General features: G+C 44.2%; 1 protein-coding gene across 1 annotated transcript; it reads left to right on the top strand.

Moving 5' to 3' along the window:
* Window positions 1-1,379: 1,379 nt before the first annotated feature.
* Window positions 1,380-2,315, top strand: LOC125123957 (olfactory receptor 4D9). Its single transcript, XM_047774129.1, has one exon. It carries the CDS (start codon window positions 1,380-1,382, stop codon window positions 2,313-2,315), a length of 936 nt encoding a protein of 311 aa, XP_047630085.1.
* Window positions 2,316-13,787: the final 11,472 nt, after the last annotated feature.

Raw genomic sequence — 13,787 nt, 5'->3', positions numbered from 1 at the left:
ACACTCTGTGGTTGATGCAGGTTCTGGGTGAAGGTACTTCTAAAGACTGCAAAGTCTACTTTTAAAATTCTCCTTTTTTTTCTAAGTCACTTCTGACATCCTCTCATGTGAGTCACTTTCAGCCAAACCTTTTTTTTTTTTTTTTTGTCTTTTTGCCATTTCTTGGGCTGCTCCCGTGGCATATGGAGGTTCCCAGGCTAGGGGTTGAATCGGAGCTGTAGCCACCAGCCTACGCCAGAGACACAGCAACGCGGGATCCGAGCCGCGTCTGCAACCTACACCACAGCTCAGGGCAACGCCGGATCCTCAACCCACTGCGCAAGGGCAGGGATCAAACCCGCAACCTCATGGTTCCTAGTCGGATTCGTTAACCACTGCGCCACGATGGGAACTCTCAAACCTTGTATTCACCAGGCGCCAGCTTCTAACATCACCATCTTATGCCCACATTCTACTTTCACTTGCTTGGCAAAGGATTTTTTTTTCCTTTCCAGGATTTTCTGGGAAGGGCTGACCAACACCGGGAAGAAGTGTAGTTGCAGTTGTTAGGGTTTCTTTCCGTTTGTTTTTTTTGGCTGCGCCTGTGGCAAGTGGAAATTCCCAGGCCGGGAGCTCATGCCACAGGAGCAACCTGAGCTGATGCGAAAACAGTACTAGATTCTTAACCCACTGCACCACAAGAGAACTCCCAAGACCATAGGTCTTTGGAATAAGACAGATCTCGGTTTGTGATATGGCTCTACCAGTGGTGAGAACTTGAACAAGTTTCTTAATTTTTCTTGATTTCCTCATCCATAAAATCAGGAACATAATACATATTTCACATGGATATGATGGGTTTTAGAAGCAATAAAATGAACATAAATTTTCACTAAAAGTGAGGGAAAAAATAAACAAAACAGAGCTCCATAATTCTACCCACATTGCTATAATGCTGAGACCTTGAAAGTTGCCACCCCTATGCCCCAAAGCCAGATATCCAGATGACTGAAGCACAAATTGAACATTATAGTTGGCTTTCTTTCTGTAAAGGTTTTTTTAATGCAAATGCTTATATTTACAGTTGCATAAAGAAATAAATTTATTTATAAGCAGATGTGTGATACAATACTCAATTTTTTTAACATATGCATTAGTTCAAATTCCTAGGCAAAAAAAAAAAAAAAATCCCTAGAGGGTAAATGGCACTTTACACTTATTCCCAGTTGTTGGGAAGAGGGCTTTGAACCACAGCATCAGTAGCAAGGTGCGGCCACGAAAAAGAAAAAGGAAAAAAAACTCAAGTGACAGAAAAGACAATAGTAGATTTCATAACACATTCTTTAATATGCTGTTATTTCTTCCAGAGATATACTTGAAAAAAAAAGATCTGTGACTCAATGGATCAGGGAAATTATACCCGAGTGAAAGAATTTATTTTCCTGGGAATTACTCAGTCGCGAGAGCTGAGCTGGGTCTTATTTGTCTTTTTGCTTTTGGTGTACATGACGACTCTGGCGGGAAACCTCCTCATCATGGTGACAGTTACCTGGGAATCTCATCTGCACACCCCCATGTACTTCCTGCTCCGCAACCTCTCCGTTCTTGACATCTGCTTCTCCTCCATCACAGCTCCTAAGGTCCTAGTTGATCTTCCGTCAGAGAGAAAGACCATCTCCTTCAATGGCTGTGTCACCCAAATGTTCTTCTTCCACCTTCTGGGGGGAGCAGATGTTTTCTCTCTCTCCGTGATGGCCTTTGATCGCTACGTGGCCATCTCAAGACCCCTCCACTATCTGACCATCATGAGTAAGGAACGATGCACTAGCCTCGTGGTGGCCTCCTGGGTGGGGGGCTTTGTCCACTCCGTTGTGCAGATCTCCCTGCTGCTCCCACTCCCCTTCTGTGGACCCAATGTTCTGGATACTTTCTACTGTGATGTCCCCCAGGTCCTCAAACTCGCCTGCACTGACACCTTCACCCTGGAGCTCCTGATGATTTCCAACAATGGACTGGTCAGCTGGTTCATATTCTTCTTTCTCCTCATCTCGTACACAGTCATCCTCAGGATGCTGAGGTCTCACCAGGGGGAGGGCAGGAGGAAAGCCATCTCCACCTGCACCGCCCACATCACCGTGGTGACCCTGCACTTCGTGCCCTGCATCTACGTCTACGCCCGGCCCTTCACCGCCCTCCCCACAGATACCGCTATCTCTGTCACCTTCACTGTCATCTCTCCACTGCTCAATCCTATGATCTATACCTTGAGGAACCAGGAAATGAAATCAGCCATGAGGAGACTAAAGAAACGACTGGAGCATTCAGAAAGGATTTAAATTCCGTGAGGACAACGATAAGCAATGAGGTCCTACATGATGGAAGATAGTATGAGAAAGGGATTGCGTGTATATATGTGTGTGTGTGTATGTGTGTGACAATGACTGGGTCACTTTGCTGTATAGCAAAAATTGGCACAACATTGTAAATCATCTTTAATTTTTAAAAAGAAATTGTTTAATATGAAAATAATTCTATGAGAATGAGACAATACCAACATATAAAGACAAACATAAAATTTCATTTTCTCAAAAATGGGAAGAAGGCTCAGCTTTAACGAACCCAACTAGTATCCATGAGGATGCACGTTCCATCCCTGGCCTCACGCAGTGTGTTCAGGATCCGGTGTTGCCATGAGCGGTGGTGTAGGTTGTAAATCCACTGTACCCCAATAAAATGTTTTTAATTTAAATTTTTTAAATATTTCTTTACAGGAGTTCCCACCGTGGCTCAGTGGAAACAAATCTGACTCGCATCCATGAGGACCCAGGTTCAATCCCTGGCCTTGCTCAGTGGGTTAAGAATCTGGCATTGCCGTGAGATGTGGTGTAAGTTGCAGACGTGGCTCAGATCTGGTGTAGCTGTAGGCAGGCAGCTACAGCTCAGATTCGACCCCTAGCTCGGGAACCTCATATGACAAGGGTGCAGCCCTAAAAAGACAAAAAGACAAAAATTAAATTAAATTAAATTAAATTGAATTTTTAAAAAATTCTTTACAAAAGGCAGATATTAAGCTCAGAACTGGCAGCTTAGATACAGCATTGCTGTGGCTGTGGCTGTGGCTTAGGCCAGCAGCTGCAGCTCCCAAATCAACCCCTAGCCCGGGAACTTCCATATGCCACAGGTGTGGCCCTAAAAGGCAAAATGAATAGAATAGAGTAGAAAGAATAGAATAAGAACTTTTTTAATATGAAAAAAAATTCTATGAGGACAAGGTAATACCAAAATGTTAAGATAAATATCAAATATTTCACTTTCTCAAAATGGGAAGAGATCACCATAAGGCCGAAAGCAATTAATATCTATGGGGGAGTTCCCGTCGTGGCGCAGTGGTTAACGAATACAACTAGGAGCCATGAGGTTGCAGGTTCGGTCCCTGCCCTTGCTCAGTGGGTTAAGGATCCGGCGTTGCCGTGAGCTGTGGTGTAGATTGCAGACGCGGCTCGGATCCCGCGTTGCTGTGGCTCTGGCGTAGGCCGATGGCTACAGCTCCGATTCAACCCCTAGCCTGGGAACCTCCATATGCCGCGGGAGCGGCCCAAGAAATGGCAACAACAACAACGACAAAAAAATATATATCTATGGGACCATAGGATCCTGACACGTTTGGTCCTATAGTATGTGCTGGGAACCTATATGTGATACCGTTTTAAAGTGAGTCCCATTCACACCTTCCACTACCCACTTTCAATTATTCCTCCCACACGTATTGACAGAGCTGATTATGTGCCTGACAGTGTTAGGAGTCAAATTGCTGCAGAAGGATTCAATAGAGTCAATGTCTCAGAAGCCTACCTCAAGTTGCTTTCACAAAGATAAGAACAAAGTATAGTGGAAATATTGTAAGCACTTTTCCTGAGAGTTTGAAAAGATGTTTGACAATATACCCCTTACCATTGCCAAGGGTAACAAGACAGAGAAGGACAATTCAAGCACATAAACCAGTATGTGCAGAGGGAGAGGCTGGTGCAAGGGTAGGTCACACTTGTGTGATGGTGGGCTCGCGGCAGCCACAAAGCCAGACGCCCATGGAGTGAAGACCAGTATTTGACATTTAAAAGGAAAATAGGGAAAAGAGAACTCCACCTGTGGTCCCCCAAACAATGCAAATCCACGCTTTTGCTTGGGGAGAGAGGATCCCCAAATGGCTCCAAGATTTCTTCCTGGGCAGAAATCGGTAATGTTCTATGTGGGAGCATTCATACAGAAATAACACAGACAGGCAGAGCCTGTAGACAGCGCACCTGAATTTGTGAAAGGCTTAAGCAAAGACAGATGCTAAGCAGGGTAGCAGGGGGGCGGGGGGGGGGGGGGGGAGAACAAATTGGGAGTTTGAGGTTGACATATATGCACTACCATCTATAGAACAGATAACTAGCAAGGACCTACTATATAGCACAGGGAACTCTGCTCCATATTCTGCAATAACCTAGATGGGAAAAGAATCTGAGAAAGAGTGGCTATGTATATACATATGGCTGATTCACTTTGCTGCACACTTGAAACTAACACAATGTTGTAAATCACCTGTACCCCAGTAATATTTTTAATTGAAATTTGTTTTAATGTCTTTACAAAAGGCCGATACTAAGCATTCTCAAAGGAAGAAAGTGACTCCCTATTACATAGCAGGATTATTCCAATCATAGACTAGCCAGACCCAGGTTTCTCTCTGTTTCTGCACATGAGAACTCACAACTCCTTTACACTTCCCATTTAATGCATTAGAAGCTAAAGAAAAGCTAAGAAAGAAGTTCCTGCTGTGCACAGTGGGTTAAGAAGCAGACTGCAGGCAGCTCAGGTCGCTGCAGAGGTGTGGATTTGATCCCCACTCCAATGGGATCCAGGATCTGGGATCCTATGACTGCAGCTCCAGGGAATTTCATATGTTAAGAAAAAGTATAGGGAGTTCCCGTCGTGGCGCAGTGGTTAACGAATCCAACTAGAAACCATGAGGTTGCGGGTTCGGTCCCTGCCCTTGCTCAGTGGGTTAACGATCCGGCGTTGCCGTGAGCTGTGGTGTAGGTTGCAGACGCGGCTCGGATCCCGTGTTGCTGTGGCTCTGGTGTAGGCCAGTGGCTACAGCTCCCATTCGACCCCTAGCCTCTCTATATGCCTCGGGAGCAGCCCAAGAAATAGCAAAAAAAAAAAAGACAAAAAGACAAAAAAAAAAGAATAATGTGGAAAGGGGAGGGATGGATGGGAACCAGTCCTGAAAGTAGTGTGTGTCATTTTTGACCATGGTTGGTGGGCCAGCCCTTCATCATGTACCCCAGTTAACTGCAAGGGGGTCTCGAGAATGTAATCTGGTTCTGATGCCAGAGAGAAGAAAGAACATGAAAAATGGTGAGCTCTAGGGATCTCCTCCACGTTTACGATCATGGCTAAAACCTCACGGTTGGATTAGATTATGAGGTCTAAAGCATTGTCTCTAAAAAGAGTCTCTTGTTACATAAAAATACTTGGGAGTTCCCATCGTGGCTCAGCAGAAACGAATCTGTCTTGTGTCCATGAAGACCTAGGTTCAATCTCTGGCCTCGCTCAATGGGTTAAGGATCTGGCACTGACGTGAGCTTTGGTGTAGGTCGCAGACATGGTTCAGATCCTGTGTGGCTGCGATTGTGGCTGTGGCCAGCAGCTGTAGCTCTGATTGGACCCCTAGCCTAGGAATTTCCATATGTCGAGGGTGCGGCCCTAAAAAGTGGGGGAAGAAAAAAAAGAAAAAAAAAAGGGCAAATTGATGAAGGTAATCCTGGAGATTAGGATGACACTAGACTTGCAGGCTAGGTTCCAAAAGATGGAACACTGGAGTACATTGCCCAAAGAAGACTGGCCAAGAAGGCAAGACTCATGGAAGACAACCATCACTTAGCCCCATCCTTTCCATAGGCTACTTGTAAACAAACATTTACTGATGCAGAAGTTCCTATAGAAACAAGTCTTTTTTCTTATTGATTATCCTTTCCTGTGCTCCATTCTACTCTCACCACTCAAAAATATTCTGGAATGCACCCCAATGTTCACTGCAGCACTATTTACAATAGCCAAGACGTAGAAGCAACCTAACTGTCCATTGACAGAGGAGTGGATAAAGATGGGGTGCATATACAATGGAATGTATATATGTACAATGGAATATATGTGGTATATATACTCCACCATAAAAAGAAGAAATAATGCTATTTGCAGCAACATTGATGGACCTAGAGATTATCATACTTAGTGAAAGTCAAAGAGAGTCAAACATCATATGATATCACTTACATGTGGAATCTAAACAAAATGACAGAGGAGTTCCTGTTGTGGCTCAGTGGTCAACAAACCCAACTAGTATCCATGAGGATGCGGGTTCCATCCCTGGCTTTGCTCAATGGGTTAAGGAGCCAGTGTTGCTGTGAGCTGTGGTGTGGGTCTCAGACACGGCTCGGATCCCACACTGCTGTGGCTGTGGCTGTGGCTGTGGCTGGAAGCTACAGCTGCAATTCAACCCCTAGCCTGGGAACCTCCATATGCCACAGGTGTGCCCCTAAAAAGACAAAAGACCAAAAAAAAAAAAAAGGATACAAAACAGAAACAGAATCATAGTCTTCAAAAACAAACTTATGGTTACCAAAGGGGAAAGGTGGGGGGGGTGGGGAGAAACAGGGATAAATTAGGAGTTTGGGATGAACATATACACACTGTTATTTATAAAATACACATTACTATATATAAAATAGATAATCAACAAGGACCTACTGTAAGCACAGGGAACTCTACTCAATATGCTAGGATAACCTACTTGGGAAAATAATCTGAACAAGAATGGATATATGTATACGTGTAACTGATTCATTTTACTGCACATCTGACACCAACACAACATTGTAAAGTAACTATACGCCAATATTTTTAAAGAGAAAAAACAAAATAAAATAAAATTCCAATAAAGACATAAATTTGTCCTCCGCTGCATCTATCTGCAGAAAAATCCCCATTTACCACCTGGTTCCATCTTTGCTCAGATGTCAGTGCTCTTCTGACCCTCTGAACTTGTCACAAGGATGCCTTCTTTTCCAACCTCTCTGTTGACTCTACCTCAAGCAAAACCTTTGTGACTGGGCGACGTTTTAAGTCACCAAAACTCTGTACCATCAGAGTTTATGTTCCCAATTGCAGGACTCCACAAATTACAGCCGCTCAGCAAAAGCTGCCCATGAAGCTGCCTTGACCTGTTTGCAGCATGCAAAACAACCTGATAAAACACAGTGAGGTGGAGTTCCCTGGTGGCCTAAGTTAAGGATCCGGTGCTCTCACTGCTGTGGCTCAGGTCACTGCTATGGCGAGCGTTCAGTCCCTGGCCTGGGAACTTCCACGTGGCACGAGTAGAAAAAACAAAAACAAAAGCAGTGGACTTCAGGAGAATAGCAAGCATTACATTTACTTCCCTTCACCATAACATCAAATAATTATTTGGATTAATATATTTTTTCCTCCAAGTAGAGACATTTTCTAGGGCAACATTACATATTAAGCAGATGCTAACTTATCCTACACAAATCCCTTGTATTTGGCCCTACTGTCTGTGATTTTTTTTTTCTACATTAGAAACATTGATTTTTAAACTTCTGCAACATTTTTATAAGCAAATAAGTGTATCTATACACATAAATGGACTGGTTTAGGAGTGATGCCATCCTTCTCATGGAAACAACCTGAAGGTGCATAGACAGAGGAGTGGATCAAGAAGATGTGGTACATATACACAATGGAATATGACTCAGCCATTCAAAGGAACGAAATAATGGCATTTTTAGCAACATGGATGGACCTAGAAACTATCATGCTCAGTGAAGTCAGTCAGACAATGAAACACCACTTACATGTGGAATCTGAAACAAGGACACAATGAACTTCTTCAGAATGGATACTGACTCACAGACTTTGAAAAACTTAGGGTTTCTGAAGGAGACGGGGTGGGGGTGGGGGCATGCACGGAGGGTGTGGGATGGAAATACTATACAATTGGATTGTGATGATCATTGTACAACTATAAATGTAATCAATTCATTGAATAATAAAAAAGGAATGATCCTGTCATTCTAGACTTCTTTGAGAAAGTCAAAGAAGATTCAGATTGTTTCAGCTTACTTTCTAAGATGCTAGTACAATCAGCACCACAGAAACTATGTTGAAGCATCTGATATTCCACTCACAAAACACTACCCTGGAGGGATTTGCAGAGTTGTGTCATTGTTACTGTGGCGTGACTTATCTTTCAGGTCTAAAACAGAAAGTTGTCCACAGAAATCTCACTTAATAGCAGACTATTAAGCTGCAGTCAGGGCTGCAACCTTATCTCAAGGTTCAGCTGGGGAAGGGCCAGTCTCTAAGTTCACTGACCTGACCAGAAGAATCATGAGCTCTTGGTCTGAGGGTTGCAGTTCCTTCCTGGCTGTTGGCTGGAGGCCATCTCGAGTTGCTAGCCTTTTGGGCCTCTCCCATAGGGCAGTTTACTTTGTCAGAGAAAGTGATCAAAGCAAAAAAAAACAAAAACGAAAAAACTGTGTCAGCAAGACAGAAGTCATGGTCTTAAAAGTGACATCCTGGAGTTCCCTTTGTGGCTCAATGGTAATGAACTCAACTAGTATCCATAAGGACTTGAGTTCGATCCCAGGCCTCACTCAGTGGGTTAAGGATCCGGCAAGGCCATGAGCTGCAGCATAGGCTGCAGATGTGGTTTGAAGCTGGCATTGCTGTGGCTGTGGTGGAGGCCGGCAACCACAACTCCAATTCTACCCTTAGCCTGGCACCTTCCATATGCCTCAGTTGCAGCCCTAAAAAGACAAAAAAAAAAATTAAAAAGAAAAAGTGACATCTTATCACTTTTGCTGTATTCTCTTCATTAGAAGCAAATCACCAAGTCCAGTCCACATGTGAGGGGACGGGATTGCACAAAAGCATGAATATCAGAGCAGAACTGACAAGTTCAAGAAGTAAATTATGAAAAATTAGGGCCAATGAAGGAAGAAGCCAAAAAGGGTTACAAAAGGCCAAAAAAGGGGGGGGGGGGCTAAGGGGACTCATCAGAGGTATTTCAATGATACTGGACCCTTGAGACAAGGAGTATGACTACACCCGCTACAGAGAGGAAAGTGTTTAGCGCTTGATAGCAATGATCAGATCAATTTTAGGTATTTTAAGTCGAAGGTGTGCAGTATTTCCAAGTGAGACTATCCGCGGATCTATAGTAAGAGATAAGGTTTCAAAAACAATATTGGGGGAGTTCCCTGGTGACTCAGCAGGTTAAGGATCTGGCATTGTCATTGCTGTGGCTCAGGTTCGATCCCTGGCCAGGGAACTTCCACATGCCATGAGTGCAGCCAAAAAGTAAATTAAAAAAAATAAAATGTATGTAATGTATACATGTAATGATAACTTGATCCCCTTGCTATATGGTGGGAAAATAAATAAATAAATAAATAATAAAAAATAAATAAAATAAAATAAAATTTAGATCTTTTCCTATAGTACTTCAACAATTCAATAAAAAAGAAATTATAAGATTTAAAAAAAAACAGGCAACCAGATTGTAGATGAGTGAAAGCATCTCTTCCTATAGTATTTCAACAGTGAAATGAAAAAGAAACTATAGGAGTTCCCGTAGTGGTGCAGCAGAAACAAATCCAACTAGGAACCTTGAGGTTGCGGTTTGATCCCTGGCCTCACTCAGTGGGTTAAGGATCCAGCGTTGCTGTGAGCTGTGGTGTAGGTCACAGACACGGCTCGGATCCCACATTGCTGTGGCTGTGGTGTAGGCTGGCGGCTACAGCTCTGATTCGACCCCTAGCCTGGGAACCTCCATATGCCACGGGTGTGGCCCTAAAAAGCAAAAAAAAAAAAAAAAAACTTGTTCTATGAATGGTATCAACACATTCTTTGTCTCCTTATATGCTCTCTTTTTGTGAGGAGTTTGCTTGAAAACAAAGAGAAAATGTGCTTCCCAGTCTTTATAATGAATTCAATGATGTATGTTATTCAGACAACGAGCAAATCATCTACCTAAAGAAAAGAGAAAAGAAAGGGCATGAGCTGGAGCACAATCTCCTGGGAGTTCTGTGTATTTTCCCTGAGTTCTTGCCTCGTCAGGAGACAGACTTGTCTGTCTCCTGTGAGCCTTTGAGGCAAAGACATTTAGGATCTCATCACAAGATCTCTGAAGATTCATCTCCTCCCCTGCCTTAGGAGAATTGCGAAACCAAAATGTGCCTGTTTGCCCACCCCTTCCCGTGCATGATCAATGTCTTAATAACACTCAAGGGAGCGGCATCCCAGTAGGAAAGTCTGGCTACTCAGGTTCAACCATCACATCCAAATGTATTCCCTTTGGTGATCCTTCCGTTGGGCCTGGGGCTGAGAGGCTGGTGTATCCATGGCAGCAGCCATGGGGTATCCATGGGGCAGTGTGGTAGGACCACACAGAAGTGATTCTTGGAGCCTGCCCTTAGCCCCTGAGAATAGGAGAGAAGATACTGTACCAACCAACCATCAGATGCATGTCTACCTTAGAGGGGACTATTCCTGGACAATCACTCCTAAGGTCAGTGTCTGCCACCCAACGGCCAGCACTACTTCCCGGGTAGGGACTGGAGGGTTGGGAGCTTTAAGTGAGGTCATTCGGTGACATTGGGGCTCTTTGGTGCGTGCTGGTGTGTCCGACTGCCTGTCTGTGCATGTGTGTCCGTGCGGCTTGATTATGGATTTCAGAAATATTTTCAATGTTCATCACCCTCCTGAGAGGTAGAGGATGATGTCTATTCAAGCGAAGAACTTGAGTGATGCACAGCAGAATAACGGGCTCTTCAGTATTAAGAAGGGGACTTGCAGAGCATAGACAGGAGGTCAGCTGGTTAGGAGGGAAGGGACAATGCACACTGGGTGGAAAAGAGGGTTGTGTTTTCCCTCGAGTTGGGCCCTCCATGAATTTCAAGAAGCCTCGTTTATTAGAACGGTTTGCCTGGGCAATTTTCTAAAGAATTTCTTAGGATCTTGAGTTCGTTCTTGCCAAAAGCAAAATATATATAAACACAGTTCTCTGTTTTCTTCTTTCCTGTTGCAAACAGGCACCCATTCAAAAGGATTCCTAGTTACCCTCCCACCCTCCAACTTTACTTTCTTAGTGGCGCGTACATCTCGTGCTCACCATTCTCAGCACGTTTCAGTTGTATAGGTGATAGGATTACATTCACAGCTAATTTCTGCACAGAAGCTCCCGTGTTTGGGATTCAGGGCCCAGTCTCTTAACCACTATGATAAGTCGCCCCTGGAAATTCTTGTTCTAAAACGTTTTTTTTTTTTTTGTCTTTTTGCTATTTCTAGGGCCGCTCCCGCGGCATATGGAGGTTCCCAGGCCAGGGGTCGAATTGGAGCTGTAGCCACCGGCCCACGCCAGAGCCACAGCAACACGGGATCCGAGCCGCGTCTGCAACCTACACCACAGCTCACGGCAACGCCGGATCGTTAACCCTCTGAGCAAGGGCAGGGATCGAACCCGCAACCTCATGGTTCCTAGTCGGATTCGTTAACCACTGCGCCACGACGGGAACTCCCTAAAACGTTTTTCTTGCCACCACCCATCAGCCATCAGTTAAATATCAAGAAACAACTGAGCGAGTTCCCTAGTGGTTCAGAGGGTTACGGATCTGGTATTGTCACTGTTGCGGCTCTGGCTACTCCTGTGGCAAGGGTTCCATCCCTGGCCTGGGAACTTCCACTACCATAGGTGTGTCCCCTACCCACCCCCAGAAAAGTTGAGGGTTTTAGTTAATTGAGATGCAACTGGCTTGGTAAAGCAATAGACAGAACACAGTCTAAGACTAGACACAAGGAAATTGAGGGCAACATTATTTAAAACTTAATAAACTATAATAGGAAGAAATAGAAAAAAGGATATAGTAAATAGATGATAGATGGATAGATAACCAAATCGCTTTGCCATGCACCTGAAACTAACAGAATAGTGTAAATCAACTACACTTCAATTTTTTTAAGTTTTAATATATGTTCAAAAAAAGCTCCAAAATTCTAGAAATCTCCTAGATCAATGGATCCAATATTAATATCAATATTAATATTGTGCAGATCTTGGAGTTCCCGTCGTGGCGCAGTGGTTAACGAATCCAACTAGAAACCATGAGGTTGCGGGTTCGGTCCCTGCCCTTGCTCAGTGGCTTAACGATCCGGCGTTGCCGTGAGCTGTGGTGTAGGTTGCAGACGCGGCTCGGATCCCTCATTGCTGTGGCTCTGGCGTAGGCTGGCAGCTACAGCTCCGATTAGACCCCTAGCCTGGGAACCTCCATATGCCGAGGGAGCAGCCCAAGAAATAGCAACAACAACAACAACAACAAAAAAAGACAAAAGACAAAAAAAAATAAATAATATTGTGCAGATCTTGCCTGCTTGCAAAGGGGCTTGAGGCAGTGAATTCTTCCATTTCCCTGATGAAAAGACTGACTACCCAGAAGTTTAGATGCCTTTAAAGAATTTTCTGTTGTCCCACGAAGACATCAAAGCTCATACCTCCCAAGCTGGTGTCTCTTCTCTGTGCCACAATACTTCCCCACCGCAGTTCAAAAGTTTGTTTTAATCCTCTGTGCGTTATCTAAAAAATAGCATGTGTTCTGATCACTTGACTTTTGAAATCTTTTTTAAAAAATATTTACTCAAAAAAAAAAAAAAAAAACCTGACCCTTTTAAAAATGGAGGATATTTGAAGAGGATGAAATCCTGTGGGAGTTATCTGTGGATTCATAGATGGCTGGGAGTGAGCCAAGAAAATTAGCTTTGTGTTGCTTGGGCTTCAAAGGAAAGGGCACGGAAGGAAAGTTAGTGATGTCTGCTTGGAGGAGGAAATGAGACAGAAAGTGGGTGGTCTCCAGGGACCTCAGGAGTTAACAGCAGGATGAGAGGTTGGCTTCAATACAGACAGAACGTGGAGGCAAGGAGTAGAAAGAAAGGTCAGAGCTGAACACAGCCTGATGTTACTGAAACCTAGGGAAAGGGCTGAGCTCCACTCCAATCTGGCCCCGAAGAAAAGTGAAAAATTGCAGAGTCCATCAATGTCCATGCATTTCCGTGGGTTGTGCCTTCGGGCTGGCGGTTATGGAAGGTGGGTGGCTGGGTGACATTGACCCCCGTCCTTCCTGATGATCTCATTCAAAGGAATGGCTCTCGGTCCTTGAGAGAGACACTTGTGAATTGCAGGAGTTGCATATTCACAACTGCAAGGCCCTTCCAATAAATTCTCGAAGCAAGGGAGGTCAGTGGCCCATCTCAGGTGCCCGCCGCCACAGACAGTAAATTGTCCTGGCAGCTCTGTGCTTCCCAGGCAGGCACTTGCATGGGGGGAGGGGGTGATATTGGGGGCATGCTAAGGACTCAGCATATTACAGTCTGGTGGTCTCTCAGTGCAGGCTTGGACAGAGTTAGGGGCTGAGATTCTGCAAGTTCTCAGGGGCACAACTTTTTGGGATGACGGAGGCATTCCTTATCCTAGTTGTGGAGACAGTTTCATGGCTGTACATATATGTCAAAGTCCCTCAAATTGTACCTTGAAATGCGTGCAGTTCATTGTATGCAAACACAGCTGATTTTTTTTTAAAAGCAGCAAAGGGCAATTTTGTTGTAGGCAGTTGGCAAAATCACCATAGCCAGGTCCCTGTTGACACGCAAAGTGGTAGTTAGGTATAGATGTTTTCCTTAAAACAGGGTGG

Source organism: Phacochoerus africanus, chromosome 4 (genome assembly GCF_016906955.1).
Source record: "Phacochoerus africanus isolate WHEZ1 chromosome 4, ROS_Pafr_v1, whole genome shotgun sequence".
Taxonomy (NCBI): domain Eukaryota; kingdom Metazoa; phylum Chordata; class Mammalia; order Artiodactyla; family Suidae; genus Phacochoerus; species Phacochoerus africanus.
The sequence above is the reverse complement of the archived record's forward strand: the minus strand, read 5'-3'. Positions and strand labels throughout refer to the sequence as shown.

Excerpts from the sequence above, each read along its gene's own strand:
- LOC125123957 (XM_047774129.1), top strand. The coding sequence starts at position 1,380 with ATGGATCAGGGAAATTATACCCGAGTGAAAGAATTTATTTTCCTGGGA.